Below are 20,894 nucleotides of genomic sequence, written 5' to 3'. Positions count from 1 at the left end.
ATTGAAGAGCCAATATATTTTTAACTTGTTACTGCAGTGAGAAGAGATAAATCCATGAAGTCCAAACATGCAAGAGCAGAAACGTAAGTTTTCCAGAGGCATGAGCCAGGAAAACTTTTCCAGAAAGGAAGCGAAGATTAAAAGAGGTTCTTTGGCCGTAAAAAAGAAAATCAATTTTAAAACAGATTTTATTCGATTATTGAAAAATTTTGTAATTTATTTTATTTTCTAAGAGGACAGCAGCCTTCCTCCTTTCAATATATAAAGACCATTTTAAATCGAAGCACCCCACAATTTTTTTTTCAAATATAGAGAGGGGGCGAAAATCTAGGGGGCAAATGACCTTTCCACCCAATTTGACGCCATATAGGGAAAGATTCAACAAATATACATTTGTTGTTAAATGTGTAAGTTAAAGGTTGTTAAATACACAAGATAAATTTCTATTACTCAAACGTTATTAGATTATTTGAATATATTTGTCGAATAATACTAGTCAGCTAGTCAAATTATGGATTTGTATTAATTAAATGTTGTTTAATGCATTAGGTAAACTTATATTGGTTGGTATGATATTTAGACCTACTAAATGGAGACCCATATACGACACAAGATCGAAGTTCTAAAATAGGGATACTTTTCGCTTTTAGAGTGAAGTCTTTTAAGTAAAGTAAATAAGTTTTATACAAATGTATAAATAAAAGACGTTTTTCTCGCATGTTTTCATGTTGCACCACGACAGAAGAGTAAGAATACATGGTAAAATAGGGAAAGATTTTAATGAGTGGATTTCTGGTAAACAGTATTTTCGGAAAAAGATACAAATGTGACATTAGAGGGATACAGCAGTGTCAAATCACAAAAATTTATTTGAGGGGGGCAAATTTGACTCTCTCTTAATTATTTAATGAAATATTAAAGTACCACAAAAAAGATATTTTTCAAAATTTTTTAGAGGGGAAATAAGGAGGCAAATGCCCTTCCCATAAATTGACACTCCTGAAGAGAGAGAGAGAGAGAGAGAGAGAGAGAGAGAGAGAGAGAGAGAGAGAGAGAGAGAGAGAAAGAGAGAGATTTGGGATTATTTGATTTATTATAAAATATAGTTACTTTTGTAGACTTGTTGCGGCATATTTTATGTGCATTCTTTCTGAACATTCGATTTTCCGTTGTTGTTTTTACTTTTGTTCCGTGTATTGTATTTCTTAAATTCTCTTTTGGTTCTTAGAAATTTTGGATGAGTCGTAAAAATATCCTTTGGTTTTTGGTATGATTATGCTGTAAAATGCGCTTTTCGCAAGTATTTCATGTTGTGGTTTACTCATTTTACACAACATATAGTACGGTTCGTTCTTGCCACATACCTATAGCATGATTCACCAATTTTCCTTTAAAATTGTGAAAATCTCTCGATTATTCATCTATGTAGGTTAACATATATATTCCCCACGTATCAATGTTCTTATTTTCCACAAATATGTTGGCTAATTATAGACTGTTTTCTTTTCACGGATCAAGCCTGGGGCGGTGATGTCAAGGCTTCCTGTTCTGATCAACAACATGAATTTGGGTTTGGTACCTCCGAAGGATTTGATGAATTCCTTGCCATGACAGCACCCCCACCAGCACCACCAAGAGGAACACCCTCCCACTCTTTGAGCAATCAAGGGTCAGAGGAAGAAAAGGAAGGCATCGGTATTGTTATTAGGTATGGCTAATATACATTTTATTTCCTCTTTAGTAGTAAACTCTATCATATTTAAGGAATAAGTAAAAGAACTTCAGCAAGTATTAGCGTCATTCTATACTAATCGAGCCTAAGGTGTTTGATTCAACAACTCGAGTTTCTTACTTGGGCAAATGGCTATGCGTTTTATAAAATCGAAAAATTCAAACCCCCACTTTAAAAATTACAAAAAGATGTTAGTGGCCAAGCAGAACACATTGTCAATATTGGCTCGTTTGGCGATAAAGATCGCTACCAGTTGTAACTAAAAAGGTGTTATTAACACTTTTTGCGAAATCAGATTTATACTTAACTACGTTAATATGCGAAATCTGGATCGGATAATTTTATTCTGCTTTTCGATGTCTCATTTGGTTCAATAGTCTATACAGTTATTATGCTGGCGAACACGACCACTTTAGAAGCTGAAGTAGAAGTCAAGTAATTTCCAGAGAAATAAATAAACCATTTTTTTTCAGTCTACTTAGCAGCATAAGCAATAAACATAACAGAACTATCCTAGCTCCGAAAATAAGCCTCTAAGGAATCATCTAATATCGGAGCCGTGTAGAGTATAAGATTATCTGTTCGTCTACCGATATTAAAAAAAGTCTTAATTTATTCTACATTTCTTGGAAATAAGTCTTTGCAAGTCTGTCTGACAACACCAAATTCTGATTCAACTTTATGAAATTCTCAATTTTGATCAAATTTTCTCAAATGTCATATACGTATTGGGATGGAAAAGGGCCTGGATATTAAGCAGAAAAAGCCTTGTTGTGACCCAGCTCATAGGATCGTCCTGATATTGGACTTTGGAGGGAGGGGGTTTTGAATTTTTAATTTTGTATGTCTGCCTTAAGGTCCTTTAATATTTCGACCGAAAGTTGATAGAAGCATAAGCCAGTGCACTAGCTGCGTAATTAAATTGCCTTTCAGCCTTAATTTCTTGTTGGGTGGACAGTTACCAGATGGGACGTTCGGATCTTAACAAACTTTGTAAGGAAGTAAGTGCTAGTTCCTTAGTTTTACCATTTTCGGAGATCAGAACCCAATCTGACCTCTGTAAGTGATAGAAATTTAGGAGGATGGTTCTTGTCACCGGAAATATAGAAGAAGAATTTGTTGAATTTCAGCTACACTTCACAGAAAAAATAGCAAGCGTCTTAGTTGCACTATTTGGAGGTCCATATCTGGTCTGAAATCAGTCTTTGTGTGGGGGAGTAGAGTTCCTAAATTCTTCTAATCACTATCTCCGCAATTAGTCTAAGAATTCTGCCAGGATGATTTTTGTGTCTCAATCAAACTTGGTAGGAAGCTAAAGCAAGTGTCCTGGTTGGAATTTTTGCGTTCGTACCTGATCTGACCTGTTTGAAGAAATATTGTCTCTAAATTCTTGTCATCAGGATATTTACAAGATAGGGTTGTTGGATACAAAGTAAAATTGGTTGGGCAGAAGTATTTTAGTTACGCTTTTTAGGGTTCAGCACTTGATCTGAGCTTTGATCTGAGCTGAGGAGGGAAAGAGGAGAGACTTATTAAATATAACCATCAAGAGAAGTTGTGAAAGTGATATCGAATCTCATCAAACCTAGACGGTAGCTAGAGTAAGTGTCCTTGTAATGCTATTAGGGTTTTCATGCCCGTTTTGACCATTGGGAGAGGAGAAGGTAAATTTTTGTCATCATGGCCTACCATAATCAGCCAGAGAAATCTACCAAAACAGTTTTCTGGTTCTGAATCAAACTTGTCTGTAGTAAGAGTAAGTAGTCTAGTTACGTGTTTTTAGAAGTCGCAATTGATACGACCTATATTAGAGGACTTGTGCTAATTCTGATCTTTGCGTTGGGAGCGGCTTCAACGAACTGTAAGTAAGGAGCTATTCGGTTCAATAGTAACGGAAACACTAAAAAACGGAATTTTCATTAATAATAGATACTTCAAAGGAATTGGCTTTTTACACTAATTCCAAATATATAAAATGCATTAAGTTTAATGTTACCAGTCAAAAGCCACGAGCCTGAGAAAATTTGCCTGATTTTTGAAAAAGGGAGAAAAACCCCAAAAAATTCAAGCGATCATAATGAAAATCTCACCATCAGATTCAGCATATCAGAGAACCTTAGCGTTGATGGTTCAAGCTCCTATCTTCAAAACTGTGGAATTGTGTATTGTTTGGTAGAACAAAGATGACAGATACGTGTTTATTTGTTTTTTTCCCCTGGGGTAATTGTATCCACCCAATGATCCTAGAAAATTGGTAGGAAGCTCATTTGAGGGGAAATCAAATTTTCTAGTTCTCTTTTTAAGTAATCAAAATTTGGAGGGCAATTAGCCTTCTTCCCACGCCCATTTTTCTTCAAACAAGTCTGATCAAAATTTAAGATAGCCATTGGATTCATCATAGCTGAAAGGTCCAATAGTTATGCTTTTAGTGATCACATGACCTTCCAGAGTCCCTGGAGAAAGGGCAGTAAGCTACAAAATTTACCTATATTGCTCACATATAGTGTTTGTTATTGGAAAATATGCGTAAAATATTTGGTGTAATTTTCAACTGAGAGGGGGGAGGATTTTCCACAAGGAAATTTTCCGTAGGGATGAAAGTTTCTGGGGATAATTTTCCAGGAAAGATGTTACATGGGTGGGCCAGGAGGGAAGTGGATTTCCTGGCATGATCTGAAAAACAGTCAAAAATTAAATAAAAAACTAAGTTTTTCAACTGAAAGTAAGGAGCAACATTAAAACTTTAAATAGAGAGAAATTGTTACATATATTAGTGGGATTGCCTGTTCCTCAACCCTTGCTTTTTACGCTAAAGTTAGACTTTTAGTCCTGATTCCTTAAGAAATTAAATAAAAAACAAGCTTTTCCAACTTAAAGTAAGAAGCAACATTAAAACTTAACATGAACAGAAATTATTATGTATATGAGGGAGTTTCCCCTCCCCGTAAATACCTTGTCCTTTGTGCTAAAGTTCGAGTTTTGTTCCAATTCTTTAAGAATGACCCCTGAATCACGAATGTCGTTTAATTATAATAAATAGTTCTTTTGAAAGTACTAAAAACGTTAGCGTAAAGAGCGAAGTATTGAAGAGGGGATGACCCCATCATATACGTAATAATTTCTGTTTGTTCTAAGTTTTATGTTGCCCCCTACTGTCAATTAAAAAAGCTGTTTTTTATATTTAATTTCTGATCGTTTTTTAAATAATGCTTTGAAATCTTGTACTCCTTTCATGGAAAATTTGCTTCCTCCATGAAAAATTCCTCCTAGAAATATCCTACGTAACCCCCTTTTTCCCCTCCCCCCAGTAACCCAATACTATCCCAATACTATTTCGTAAACAATGGGCAAAGCTTGTAGCTTGCAGCCCTTCCCGCAGAGACTCTGGGGGATTAAGTCGTCCTCAAAGACATATTCATTAGATTTTCCGACTATGCTTAAAAAAAAACAACTATCTCAAAATTTTGAGCCGGTGACTTTGGGGAAAAAAGGGAAATTTTGGGAAAACAGAAAAATGAGCGAGGGTGGGGGGCCTAGTTTCCCTCCAATTTCTGGTCACTTAAAAACAGTACTATAACTTTTAATTTCCGTTCGAATGAGCCCTAGCGCGACATTCTAGGACCACTGGGTCGATACGATCACCCCTGGGAAAAAAAACAACAACAACATAAGTAATAAATAAACACGCGTCTGTGATCTTTCTTCTGTAAAAAATAAAAATTCCACATCTTTGCAGATATGAGCTTGAAACATCTACAATAGGGTTCCCTGGTACGCTCAATCTGATGGTTTCATTTTAATTTTTCGAAAATAAGACGAATTTTATCAGGCGCTTAACTTTTGATGGGCAAGACTAAACTTGATGAGACCTATATATTAAAATGAACATAAAAATCCAATTCTTTTGGTTATCTATTGGTATAAAAATTCCGTTTTTAGAGTTTCGGTTACTATTGAGCCGGGTTGCTCCTTATTTACAGTTCGTTACCACAAACTGTTTGACTGTCTACTGGTGACTTCTCCGTCATATTAAAATTTAGCAGAAATTATAATGTAGTTTAGCCAAAAATAGCATTTAATTTCTCCCCTATGACCTTTCATACTAATGAATTTTGAATAATAGGTACAAAACCTCGACCCCTGAAAGAGAACAGGCTAATATAAATTAGGATAAACTCAGTTTCATCGGGATTGAATTGTTTAGAGGATCTTTCCATGGAGGAAAAGGATATTTCCGTGGAGGATTTCTGGAATCAAACAGTTCGTGGTAACGAACTGTAGTAAGGAGCGACCCGGCTCAATATTAACCGAAACTCTGAAAAAACGGAATTTTGATACTAATAGATACACCAAAAGAATCATATTTTTTAGGCTGATTTTAAATATATAAGTTTCACCAAATTTATTCTTACCTACCAAAATTTAGGAGCCTGAGAAAATTTTCCTTATTTTGGAAAATAGGGGGAAACACTCCTTAAACGTCATAGTATCTTGACGGAAATCACACAATCATATTTGGCGTATCAGAGAACTATACTGTAGAATTCAAGCTCCTATCTAGAAAAATGTGGAATTTTGTATTTTTTGCCAAAAGAGCGATCACGGGTGCGTGTTTACTTGTTGTTTTTTTTACCCCAGGCGTGATCGTATTGACCATGTGGTTATAGAATATCGCAAAGGGATCATTTTAATGGAAATTGAAAGTTCTAGTATGCTTCTTAAGTGACAAAAAAAATTGGAGGGCACCTAGGCCCCCTCCCACGCTCATTTTCCCCAAAGTCCACGGATCAAAATTTTGAGATAGGCATTTTGTTCATTATAGTCGAAAAACCTAATAATTATGTCTTTGGGGGTGACTCACTCCCCCACAGTCCACGAGGGAAAGTCTGCAAGTCACAAACTTTGACCATTGTTTACATATAGTAATGGTTATTGGGAAGGGTACAGACGTTTTTAGAGAGATTTTATCTGATTGGGGGTAGGGGGCTCGGGAGGAGGGGGTTACGTGGGATGATCTTTAAATGGAGAATCTATCATGGGGGAAGAGAACTTGCATGAAGGGGGCGCAGGATTTTCTAGCATTGTTTAAAAAAACAACATTGAAAAAATCAATACGAAAAAGTTTTTTTCAGTCGGATGTAAGGAGCAGCATTAAAAAAATAAAACGAACAGAAGCTACTACGCATACGAGGAGGTTTATCTCCTCCTAAGCATCTCGCTCTTTACGCAAAAGCATTTTTTGTAATTTTAACTATTTATTCTATGACCTTTGTGATTCAGGGGTCTTTCATAAAGAATCGGGATAAGATTTAAGCCTTAGGGTAAAGATTCAAGGTGTTGACGAGGGGGCGAGCCCTCTCATATACGTAATAAAAATATACGAATATAGAAGTTCGGTACGTAAACTAATTCGTAAGTTACGTATATTTATTACTAGCAAAAACGTTCGTAAAAAAATTAAAAGTTCTTTTTGCCATTTTAAGTACTCAACTAGGCCTCCTCCACCACCCCTTTTTTCTCAAAATCGTCCTATCCAAACTGTGAGAAAGCTATTTAGCCAAAACAAATTTAATACGCAAATTTCGTTTTAATTATTCATGTGCCAAGAGGCAAAATCAAAACATGCATCAATTCAAAAACGTTCAGAAATTAAATAAAAAAGCAAGTTTTTTTCTAACTGAAAATAAGGAGTGACTTGAAAACTTACAACGAACAGAAATTATTCCATCAATTAAAGGGACTGTTCCCTCCTCAACGCCCCACTCCTTACGTTAAAGTTTTTTATTGTTTTTAAAAAGTAGAGTTGTGAGAAAGGGTCAAAAGTTAGCGTAGAGAGCACGGCGTTGAGGAGGGAACAGCCTCTTTCATATACAGAGTAATTTCTACTCGTTTGAAGTTTTAATGTCACTTCTTACTTTCACTTGAAAAACTTGTTTTATTTTATTTAATTACTTTAAAAAAAATCAGAAACTACATAAAAAATAAGTTTGTTTCAAACTGAAAGTAAGGAGTAACATTAAAACTCAATACAAATAGAAATTATTACGTATAAAAGAAGGGTTGTCCCCTCCTCAATACCTATCTTCTTTACGCCAAAGTTTGAATTTTGTCCAAATTCTTTAAGAACGACTCCTAAAACACAACGGCCGTTGATTTTGAACGAAAAGTGTTTTTGAAGAACTTTAAGAGTTAGCATAGAGAGCGAGGGTTGATGGAGTGGCAGCCCTATTAATATATGGAACAATTTCTTTTCGTTTTAAGTTTAAATGTTACTCCTTGCTTTCTGCTGAAAAATCTTTTTTTTTTACCTAATCTACCAGAGAATGGGCTGTCGAAGCTCAATCGTTGGTGGTGGGAAGTAGGACGGCGTCCTAGCTCTCGCTTTCAGAAGTTAGTATACAATCCAGGCTTTAGAAAGGGAGGGATTCTCTAAATTATTGTTATTAGGACCATTACCAGTAAATAAATTTTATTACAAGTAAGAGTGAATATCAAAGCTTATGCTTTTGGAATTACAACCCAACCCAGCCTGAGCAAGGGAGAGAGAGGAAAAGCAAACTTTAAATTAATGTAAAGCGGTCCTCTTGGAGAAGGGTTACCATACTTCCTACGAACTTTGCCTGAAGTAAGATTAAGTGCCCTAATAGTGTCTCTAGATGGGAGGGGGGTCTCTATATGTTTCGACGTCTGTAGGGGCGTGTTGTCCCTAAATTATTGTAATTGTGACATGTAGACCTTTGCCAGAATCAAACTTTGTAGAAAGTATGAACAATTGTCCTACGTCTACCTCTAAAATTGACATAACATCTAACCTATTTGGGATGGGGACGCGCCTTAATGATATTTACCTTAAAATTTCGCTGGATCTTCGAACAACTTGATGGGAAGTAAGAGTTAGTGTACCAGTTTAAGTCTTTTCAAGATTATGATCCGATGCGAAGTCCGTGAGTGAGGGAAGGGGTTTCCTAAATTGATATCATCAGAAAAATAGCCAGAAAAGTTTGATAGGATCTCTGGTAAACTTAATCAGATGCAAAATCTGATATTTCTACCACCTGGAAGTTAGGAACCGAGTGAAACTCTTTGTAGGGGGGGGGGAGGGGAAGGAAGAGGAACCCTGATTTCTTGTCGTCAAGACATCTTTCACAAAGAGTTATGAGGTCTGTATCAAACTCAAGGGGAAGTAAGAACCATTGCCCTTATTCCTCCTTCAAGGGACCCAGCCTTGTTTTTACCTCTCTGAGGGCAGGTAATCAGGGTTTTGAAATTATGTCTTTAATATGTCCACTAGAAGTGGGCTTCAGATCCTAGGTAAAACTGACGGCAAAATAAGTTAGTGTTCTAGTTGCAATTTTATTGTGTGGGCGTAATCATGACAGTGCTGAGGTGAGGTAATAACTAAAATATTTTTGTCCGTATATCATGATTGCAGCGACACCTACAACCTAGTGAAGAGCTAACCACGGTCCATAGTAACCAAAAGTTCTAAAACGTCATTAAAATGATGTCCACTGAAAAAAAAAAAAAATACAATTTGTAGCTGATTCTGGGATGGTGACTATTATTTCAATTGATCTTAACTGCAAAACCTATTGCAAAAATAAATTTTGGGAATTTTGAGAAAGAGCCTTAAACTCCTTAAAAAAGGCGTTGGACCGAGATGAAAAGTCACCGTGGAATTTCTATGACCATAAATTTATATAAAATAATTACAGTAACCACCCCCCCCCCCTGCCACTTCGAACAACAAGCAAAATGACTTTTTTGTATTGGAAGTAGGTTACTTAAATTCTTTTCTTTTCTTTTTTCTTTTCTTGTTTTCCCAGTGGTAACCGTTTCGAACTAGTGGTCATATAATTTTGGGAGAGGGCTCATTTGAAAGAACATTGTCAAACGTGGCGTCCTTTTTCAGTAACAAAAGAGATCGTGGCCCAGTAAAGGGTTTTTTTCTACAGCTATAGCTATGGTTTCGGATGTCCGTGTCCGATCAGGCTTCTGTGAGGAGGAGGGAAGACTCTTGTCATCTTGATCCATAAGAATGACATGGTAATTACCAATTAAGTTTGACATGGACTTGTGACCAGGATGTTTGTTGGAAAACTTGAGTCTGGGAAATCGATTCCAATCGGATAAAAATAGCCACTCGTGTCGCTCTTCGGTTATGCTCTATGGGTCATATTTATTATGCCACTTCACAAGACTTTGAAACAGGGAGGTCGAATTTCAGCTACTACTGTATCTGACCATTCTTATTTAAGCTTTTGATTAAATAGTTCACAAGAATACGCCCACTTTTCTGAACATCGGTCGTCGATGACAATCAAAATCTCATAATTTAATCTTCTTTTATTAGTTGAACTTTGACCAAATCTATTCAGGATCTTTTCAAAAAAGAATAGGCTTAAAATTACCACTTCACCTAAATTTTAAACATTGACAGATGCAGGTATGATAAAACAAGTTGTTCCCGAGCTGGCGCGTGCTTGATATTTAGCCTTCATTGGGTGTCAAATATTCTTCTGATGCTTTGAAGGGGTCGGACACTTGGTGTTTTTTGTCTGTGCAGCTTGGATAGTCTAGAACTAGAACTACACTACTCCATTCGTACATGATAGTCAGGGTGCCAGATTCTGTATCGTGCACCCACCCATGCCGGGAGGTACAGAAATGCTGAGGACGGATCCAAGGGTAGTCGACCATGCTGAAAACGAATATCGTAGGGCGCATATTTGCCGTTGGGGTGTTTTTGGGATATAGGCCAAAAACGCCAAATTTATCCTAAAACTAAGTGTTATAGGCCAAATTTGGTGTTTTCACCTGTATCTCAGAAACGCCCCAACGGTGAACATGCGCCCTACTATATTCGTTTTCAGCATTGTCGACTACCATGGGATCCATCCTTAACATTTTTGTAACTTCGGGCATGGGTACTAATCGAAATAGGCGAGATACAGAATCTGGCGCTCTGACTATGAGCGTGACTTCACTTAATAAGGTAAAAACAGCAAAAGGAAAAAAAAGAAACAGATGAATTGCATTCCAACTAAAACAAAATATAAATACATCCAAAAAAATTACAAAATTTCGGTGAATGGAGGGGGCTGTGGGTAGGACCTCTTTCTGCATACCTATATAGCACGGGACCAAACATATACTCAGTGCCACATTACCTGCTTGTAGACTCTAAGAAAACGTGGGCATGTTATAGCATCGAAAATATGTTACCCATAAGTCTAATAATAATACTAACGTTGCCATGAAACTTGAAACATGAAAAATTTTCCGGTTTTTCTTAAAGGGGGGGGGGACACTTCTGTAAAGTCACGGAGCCAAAATGGAAATTGTACCATCATATTCAGCGTATCAAAAAAACCTACTGCAGAGGTTTCAAGCTCCCATCTGCAAAAATATGGAATTTTTTCTTTTTGCCAAAAAAGAAAAAATTCTTTCTTCTGGCAAAAAATACAAAACTCCTCATTTTTTCAGATGGGAGATTAAAACATATAAAGTAGCGTTCGCTGATACGATGATTGTGCGATTTTCAGTAAATTTTTAGGGGTGTTTCTCCCTTTGTCGAGAATCAGGCAAATTTTCTCAGGCTATATTTCATGGATCGAATAAGTGCCTATAAGGCTAGCATGACGGGGGGGGGGGCATATGCCCAGTGTTCTACTTCACGTATAATTGTAATATCTTCTGAAGAGACTGGTGGGTTTTGTTTCCTCGTTTCAAATAAATAAGTTTGACTTATGGTAGATTCAAATTCGGCGTTCTTTTTGGGAACCCTGTAGGTGACGAATATATGAATTAACTTTTTACAAACATTCCAGGGCTCTGAAGTAAAGATGATCCTTGAGCAACCTGTTAAATAGCTTGGTAAAATTATCATTTTTCTTAGAATAAAAATAGTAACAATAATATAAATCCGGTATTATATAATGTTTAATTGGTAAGTGACCCTCACCTTCAGAAGAAATTAACTTAATCTTAGATTACTAGCGTAAAGGTAACATTGAGCAGTAGCAATTTCCTTTAATAATATTTAGGTTTTCAAGTAGAAATCGTTTGCTGACAAAATCAATTTCAAAAAGAGATTTTATGTCTCTTGTGAAATTTGCCAGTCCTTCCTGCCAAACCATTCAAATTAATTCCTTTTTTAGCTCCTCTCCAGCAATATCGATACTGTAAATGATGATTAAAGAAATTGAATAGATTCTGTCTCTTTGCTATTGATTCTTGATATTCCACATTGATTAATGACTTGTCAGAGATTTTTTTCGGCCAGCCAATGAGATAGTTTTGACTCTTCTGACTTCCTTGTAATGGCCTTCAGTCAGGGATCTTCTTGTTGTATTTGTTGCGACCATATCCTAAAATTCTAGCTTGTACCAAATTCATTTTTAAAACCATGAGACAATATTGTGAAGATGTAATGGTAAATAATTCAACATGACGTCATTCGCCATTTTTCCCAGGATCCTTGGCATGGGGTTCATGTTGAAGGAAATACACGATGAAAATGGAATTCTCAGAGTCTACAATTACCTAGTCTATACATTTCCAAAAACAATGGTGAGATGAAAATAGACAGGAATATTTTTCATTTCCTTGCATTCGATTTCATAGTAAAGGCAGGTGTCCTCCTTACCTTTTTGTGGCCCAACGAAAGTGATATTGCCATATTGACTCATCCTTTGATGGCCTTATGGTTGGTTTTCTGAGGTAATTCTAGATACCTCATTGGAGCCCTTTTTGGTGAAGCTAAAATTTAGTTGAAGCAAAACACAATGTTTCCATTATCAATAGGTAAACAAATTCAATTACATTTTTTGGTTAAAAATAAGTGTGAACAAGGATCTCAAAAAGCAGGTGACGTAATAATGATTTTTGGATAGAGCTAATTTAAATAAAAATGGTAACAATTACATTTAAAGAAATAGATTTAGTTTTAAAAATGTGCTGTTACCGTTCTTTTTAACAACCATTATATAGCCAAAAAGCATATATTTCTTTATGAATATTTACGTCTGAGAGGGGGGGGGGGTTCAACTTCAGCGCTAATCAAAGAAAGAAAAACAATTAAAGATCAATTTCTAAAGAATTTATTATATTACTTAGATTAGAAGTTTGGTGATTTCGTCGTAAGCAATTTGGAAAAACAAAGTCAGGGAATCAAACAGTTCGTGGTAACGAACTGTAGTAAGGAGCGATCCGGCTCAATAGTAACCAAAACTCTAAAAAATGGAATTTTGATACCAATAGCTACATCAAAAGAATCGCATTTTAATGCTGATTTTAAATATATAAGTTTCATCAAGTTTAGTCTTAGCCATCAAAAGTTACGAGCCTGAGAAAATTTGCCTTATTTAGGAAAATAGGGGGAAACACCCCCTAAAAGTCGTAGGATCTGAACGAAAATGACACCATCAGATTCAGCGTATCAGAGAACCCTACTGTAGAAGTTTCAAGCTCCTATCTACAAAAATGTGGAATTTTGCATTTTTTGCCAGAAGACAAATCACGGGTGCGTGTTTATTTGCTTGTTTTTTTGTTTTTTTTTTCCCCAGGGGTCATCGTATCGACCAAGTGGTCCTAGAATGTCGCAAGAGGGCTCATTCTAACGGAAATGAAAAGTTCTAGTGCCCTTTTTAAGTGACCGAAAAAATTGGAGGGTATCTAGGCCCCCTCCCATGCTCATTTTTTTCCCAAAGTCAACGGATAAAAATATTGAGATAGCCATTTTGTTTGGCATAGTCGAAAATCTTAATAACTATGTTTTTGGGGATGACTTACTCCCCCAAAGTCCCTGGGGGAGGGGTTGCAAGTTACAAACTTCAACCAGTGTACATATAATAATGGTTATTGGGAAGTGTACAGACGTTTTCAGGGGGGATTTTTTTGGTTTTGGGGGTAGGGTTGAGGGAGGGGGCTATGTGGGAGGATCTTTCCTTGGAGAAATATGCCATGGGGGAAAAAAATTCAATGAAAAGGGCGCAGGATTTTCTAGCATTACCATAAAAAAAAAAACAACGAAAAAATAAACATGAAAACGTTTTTTCAAATGAAAGTAAGGAATAGCATTGAAATTTAAAACAAACAGAGATTATTACGCATATGAAGAGTTCTAAAAATACTTTAGCATAAAGAGCGAGGTATTTAGGAGGAGATAAATACCTCGCTCTTTATGCTAAAATATTTTTAGTGATTTCAACTATTTATTCTACGGCCTATTTGATTCAGGGGTCATTCTTAAAGAATTGGAACAAAACTTACGATTTAGTGTAAAGAGCGAGGTATTAACGAGGGTACAAACCCCCTCGTACACATAATAAAAATATAAGAATATAAAAGTTTGTTACGTAAGTTAATTCTTAAGTTACGTATATTTTTTACTAATAAAAACGTTCGTTGAATATTAAAAGTTCTAGTAGCCTTTTTAAGTAACCGAAAAATTGGAGGGCAGCTAGGCCTCCTTCCCCACCCCTTATTTCTCAAAATCGTCTGATCAAAACTAAGAGAAAGCCATTTAACCAAAAAAAAAAAAAAAATATACTAATTTCATTTCAATAATTTATGTGCGGAGAGCCAAAATCAAACATGCATTAATTCAAAAACGTTCAGAAATTAAATAAAAAAACTAGTTTTTTTAACTGAAAGTAAGGAGCGACATTAAAACTTAAAACGAACAGAAATTACTCCGTATATGAAATGGGTTGTCCCCTCCGCAGTCCCACGCTCTTTACGCTAAAGTTTTTAGTTGTTTTAAAAAGTAGAATTGTGGCAAAGAGTCAAACTTTAGCGTAAAGAGCGAGGGACTGCGGAGGGGACAACCCATTTCATATACGGAGTAATTTCTGTTCGTTTTAAGTTTTAATGTCGCTCCTTACTTTCAGTTAAAAAAACTAGTTTTTTTTATTTAATAGCTAATAAAATCAGATGTTTCTTTTCGATGTTCCGATGCTCACGTTGGGAATATCCGCCTGATTATCATAACAAATAACTTCCCGTTGGCAATCAAAAGTATCTTAAACAAATAATCTATAGACATTTGGAAGGAGTGATAAAAAAATGCAAAGTAAGAAATATGTAAATAAATAGATAATCATATTATAAGAACTGTTGCCAATAAAATTATTTCAGCATTGACGTATGTTAAGGGTCTTGTAAAGAATACAATTTCAATGGATATTATATTATTATCCTTAAAATTAGTACTATCAGTACCTAGTAGCTTATCATTAAATGTCTGCATGCATGTAATGTTTAGAATAAATTGGATAACGGTACCTAAGTTACAGCCCAACTCTCAAATTTTGATCCAAGACTATTGTTACACTAAAAAGCTATAAAAATTAATTTTTGTAAAGTTAGTACGAAGTTACTTTAGATAACATAAGGTAACACATAAGATAAGATAACATATTTATATATTTAAGGATAAGATAACATATTTTTTCTCCTGAAAGCTAAACCCATAGTCTTTTTTCTATTACAAATGTAACTGCAATAATCCAAGTTAAGAGTCGCAACTAGTTTAAGGATGCACTATAAAAAATAATAATAATAACTTAATAATGTAAATAATAAAATAATACTAATTATAAAACAATTTATATATAAAAATGATATATAAAATAATAACAATAATTTAATAATAAAAATGGTGACGATAGCTGGTCACGTCTACGAGACATTAATCCCCTTCTAATGGTGAAAATATGGCCATATTGATAGTTTATTAGGGTGAATAAAGGCCATATAATAGCAACACTTAAGAATAAAAGACAAAATCATCCAGAAAATACATCGTAATTTTTTACGATCAGCAACTTCCTAGAAGTATTTTCCAACCAGCAAATCAGACTGTCAGAATTTTCTCAATCTTTCCTTGGAATAATTTTCGTTTACCCCCTTTAATATTGACGGTAATCTTCTAACATTTCCAATACGTGTAAATTCACTCTTATGACCATGAGAAAATACAGTGAATGTATAAAAATAACTAAAAACTAAATTTTAAGTTAATTAGAAGTTAAGTAGCTTTTATTATTTTTTTTTTTACAAGGTATAATTGTTGATTCACGCCGTCAAAGGATTAGCCTTTAATATTCTTCCAAAATAAAATATCACTGTAAACGAGTCTGTAAGAAGAAGTTGTCATGTATCATATATAAAAGTGGATTTAAAATCGATATCAAGGATTTCGGAAGAACAGAATCGAAACCCAACAAAACAATGGTGAAAACAGAGGGACATGTTATTGAAAGAAGTTGTATAAGTTCCTAACGATAATGATTCTTACAGCTTACCTTCATACTAGTGCTTAGGAAGATTCAAAAATTCAAATCGACTTCCCTCTTACATGACTGGGATAAATCTAATGATGGATTAAATTAGGGGACGTTACAGATTGTCTTTATTGCCTGTTATGTCAAGTACTAACCATCTGCCTTACTGCAGAAAACGCTATACACAATGAATATTTAGTTTTTTCCAAACCACAGCAGCTTGCTATACAATTTGGGTGTTTGTAACTTGTCAATTAAAATTACCGTAGATGCATGTATATAAAGTACCGTACGCCGTACATGTATTACCGTATACGTAATAAAAATAACTGTGTAATATAGTAAAATACAAATTTTGTTTTTTATACATTTTCATATATTATAAATTTTGTGTCTTTACTTTTACGTAGGAGCATTTAGCAATCATAGGCAGTGCAATAGCGGTGCCTAATTTAAGAGCGAAATGGGCTCTGTATATTATTAAATACAAAAACAAATTTTTTAACTGAAATTAAGGAGCAACATTAAAACTTAGAAAAAACAGAAATAATTCCGTATATGAAAGAGGCTGTCCTCTCCTCAATACCCCGCTCTTTACTAAAGCTTTATTGCTTTAAAAAGTAGAGTTTTGAGGAAGTCAAACTTTAGCGTAAAGAGCGGGGTGTTGAGAAGGGGACAGCCCCTTTCATATACGGAATAATTTCTGTTCGTTTTAAGTTTCAATGTCGCTCCTTACTTTTAGTTAGAAAAACTTGTTTTTCTATTTAATTTATCAGCGTTTTTGAATTAATACATGTTTTGATTTTGGCTCACCGTACATGAATAATTAAACCGAAATTTGCATATTAATTTTTGCTTTTTTTGGCTAAATGGCTTTCTCAAAGTTTTGATCGGACGATTTAGAAAAAAGTGTGGGGGAGGGGGCAAAGTTTCCCTCCATTTTTTGGTTACTTTTTATTAGTAATAACGAACGTTTTTATTAGTAATAAGTATACGTAACTTACGAATTACTTACGTACCGAGCTTTTATATTCGTCTATTTGTATTAGGTATATGAAGTGGTTCTCCTCCTCGTCAATACCTCGCTCTTTACACCAAAGATCAAATTTTGCTCAAATTTTTTAAGAATGACCCCTGAATCACAAAGTACATTGAATCAGAATAAATAGCTCTTTTGGAATTACTAAAAACGACTTTAGCGTAAAGAGTGAGGCATTGAGGAGGAAACGAGACCCCTAATATACATAATAATTTCTGTTCGTTTTAAGTTTTAATGGCGCTCCTTACTTGCAGTTAAAAAAACTTGTTTTTTAAAATTTATTTTCTGAACGCGTAGAATTTTTTTTAATGCATGTTTATATTTTGGCTAACCGCACATGAATAACTAAAACAAAATTGGCATATTATTTTTTTTTGCTAAATAGCTTTCTCATAGTTTTGATCGGATGATTTTGATAAAAAATGGGTGGGGGAGGAGACCTAGTTTCCCTCCAATTTCTTGTTACTTAAAAATGCAATTAGATTTTATTATTTTTTACGGAGGTTTTTGTTAGTAATAAATATACGTACCTTATGAATTAACTTACGTGACGAACTTCTATTTTTTGTGTATTTTTACTTCGTATATAAGGGGGTTGGCCCCCTCGTCAATACCTCGCTCTTTACATTAGAGCTTCAATTTTGTCCCAAATCTTTAAGAATGACCCCTGAATCACAAAGGCCGTAGAATATATAGTTGAAATTACTAAAAATACTTTAGCATAAAGAGCAATGTATTGTAGAGGAGACAAACACCCCTATGAACGTAATATTTTATGTTCGTTTTAAGATTTAATGCTGCTCATTACTGCCAGTTGAAAAAAAAATACTTATTTTCTAATTATTTTTTAAATAATGCTAGAATATCCTGCACTCCCTTCATGGAAATTCTCTTCCCTCATGATAAATTCCTCCATGGAAAGATCTTCCCACATAACCACCTCCACCTGACCCACCCACACCCCAGCACGAAAAAGTCTCCCTGAAAACGTCTGTACACTTCATAATAACCATTACTATATGTAAACAATGGTCAAAGTTTGTAACTTGCAGCCCCTCCCCCGAGGACCCTGGGGGGTTAAGTCGTCCCCGAAGACATAGTTATTAGGTTTTTGACTAATCTGAACAGAATCGCTATCTCAAAATTTGGTCCGGTGACTTTGGGGAAAATGTGTGTGGGAGGGGGCCTAGCTGCCCTCCGATTTTTTTTTGTCACTTAAAAAGGACACTAGAACTTTTAATTTTCGTTAGAATGAGCCCTCTCGCAACACTCTTCCACCACTGCGTCGATACGATCACCCCTGGAGAAAAAACAAAAAAAAAAACAAAAAAAAACAAGAAAACAAAAAAGCAAACTAACCAATTAACACGCATCCGTGATCGGTCTTCTGGCAAAACATCCAAAATTCCATATTTTTGTAGATGAGAGCTTGAAACTCCTACAGTAGGGTTCTCTGATACTCTGAATATGATGGTGTGATTTTCGTTAACATTCTATGACTTTTAGGGGGGGGGTGTATAACCCTATTTTCTAAAATAAGGCAAATTTTCTCAAGGCTCGGAACTTTTGATGAGTAAGACTAAACTTGATAAACCTTATATACTTATAATCAGCATTAAAATGTGATTCTTGTGATGTAACTATTGGAATCAAAATTCTGTTTGTAGAGTTTCGGTTGCTATTGAACCGGGTCGAACCACGAACTGTTTGAAAATACAAAATTCTACATTTTCGCAGATATGAGATTGAAACCTCTTCAGTAAGGTTCTCTGATGCGCTGAATCTGATTGTGTGATTTTCATTAAGGTCACTTTTAGGGAGTGTTTCCTCCTTTTTTCGACGATAAGGCAAATTTTCATAGGCTCCCAACTTTTGATGAGTAAGACTAAGCTTGATGAAACTTAAATATTTAAAATCAGCATAAAAATATAATTCTAATGATGTATCTATTGGTTTCAAAATTCAATTTTTCAAAGTTTCGGTTACTATTGAGCCGGGTCGCTCCATACTACAGTTCGTTACCACGAACTGTTTGATTAAATAAAAAAACAAGTTTCTCCAACTGAAAGTAAAGAGCTAAATTAAAACTTATAACGGACAGAAATTATTACGAATATGAGGGGAATTGCTCCTCCGACATCTCGTTCCTAACGCTGTAAACTTTTGAATGCCAGTCTTGAAATAGAAAATATACCACCTAATTTCAATACAACGGGAGTCACTGTTTCGTTGTAATTTATATTGGGTTTGGGAAACTTTAAATGGAACAAAAGGTTTGGTAAAATTTATGATAAAACGCTGAAGTTTTTTAGTACTTAAAAAAAAAAGCTTCTTATTGTTCTAATTAAACAAACGTAGTGTTTGAGGATTCGTTATTAAAGAATCGGGACAGAATTCAAACTTTAGCATAAAGAGCGAGGTTTTGAGGAGGAACAACCCCCTCATATACGTAGTACTTTCTGTTCGTTTTAATTTTTAATGTTACTTCTTATTTCAGCTGAAAAAACTTATTTTTTTATTTAATTTCTGATCGTTCTTTTAATAATGCCAGGAAATATGGCTACACCTCCACGGAAAAATCCCTCCTCCCCACAAATTCATTCTCTAGAAAATTCAATCTTGGTGAAATTTACCTCGGACAAGTACCATTAACATCTCCCCCGGTGTAAAATTTTCCCTGAAAAATTCAACCCCCTGGAAACTTTCCTCCCCATGGAAAATTATCCTCGTGGAATATCCCATCAGCAAAACATTCTCCCCCCAAGCCCGAAAAATGTATGCATTTTTACTATACGTAAACAATGGGCAAATTTCGTAACTTAAATGATATCATTTAACAATGGGCAAATTTAGTAACAAATTTTGATATCTCTAAAGGCATAATTATTCGACGTTTCTATTATTTAGGGCCACTGGGTCGATACGATCACCATAAAAAAAAAACACATCCGTGAACTTTTTTCTTGCAAAAAATACAAATTCCTCATTTTTGAAGATATGAGCTTGAAACCTCTACAGTGGGATTCTCTGATACGCTGAATTTGATCGTAAGCTTTTGTTTATGATTCTATGAGTTTTAGGGAATGTTTCCCCTTTTTTCGAAAATCACATTTTCGAGACAAGACAAATTTTCTCAGGCTGGTAACCTATGATAGGTTAGACTAAACTTAATGAAACTTATATATTTGAAATCAGTATAAAAAGCCAATTCTTTTACTATTAAATTAAAAAAAAACGAGATTTTTTAAATGAAAGTAAGGAGCAACGTTAAAACTTAAAACCAACAGAAATCACTCCGTATATGAAAGGGGCTTTTCCTCCTCAACACCTCGCTCTTTACGCTAAAGTTTGACTCTTTCTCTTAACTCTATTTTTCAAACAGTAAGAAACTTTAGCGTAAAGAGCGGGGCGTGGAGGAGGAAAAGTCCCTTTCATATACGGAGTAATTTCTGTTCGTTTTAAGTTTTAATTTTGCTCCTTACTTTCATTTAAAAATAATTGTTTTTTTATTTAATATCTGGACGTTTTTGATTTAATGCATGTTTTGATCTTGGCTCTCCGCACATAAATAATTAAAACAAAATTTGCATATTAAATAATTGTAACTAATCGGAAGATTTTGAGAAAAAGGACCGAGGGAGGAGGCCTAGTTGCCCTCCAATTTTTTGATTACTTAAAAAAGCAACTAGAACTTTTAATTTTTTATAAACGTTTTCATTGGTAAAAAATATACGTAACTTACGAATCAACTTACGTAACGAACTTCTATATTCATATGTTTTTATTTCGTATATGAGGGGGTTCAACCCTCGTTGTTACCTCGCTCTTTACACTA

At 34.9% G+C, this 20,894-nt stretch overlaps 1 protein-coding gene across 1 annotated transcript in view; it reads left to right on the top strand.

The window, feature by feature from the left end:
- Nucleotides 1-20,894, top strand: part of LOC136029038 (protein stoned-B-like) — a 69,681-nt gene that overhangs the window by 2,692 nt on the left and 46,095 nt on the right. Inside the window, exon 2 of the mRNA XM_065707072.1 lies at nt 1,519-1,708. Within this exon, the coding sequence (XP_065563144.1) occupies nt 1,519-1,708 (190 nt within the window). The remainder of the gene's footprint in view (nt 1-1,518; nt 1,709-20,894) is intronic.

The sequence above is a fragment of the Artemia franciscana genome, chromosome 7 (genome assembly GCF_032884065.1).
Source record: "Artemia franciscana chromosome 7, ASM3288406v1, whole genome shotgun sequence".
NCBI classification, from domain to species: domain Eukaryota; kingdom Metazoa; phylum Arthropoda; class Branchiopoda; order Anostraca; family Artemiidae; genus Artemia; species Artemia franciscana.
This window is presented reverse-complemented; position numbering and strand designations above follow the sequence as displayed.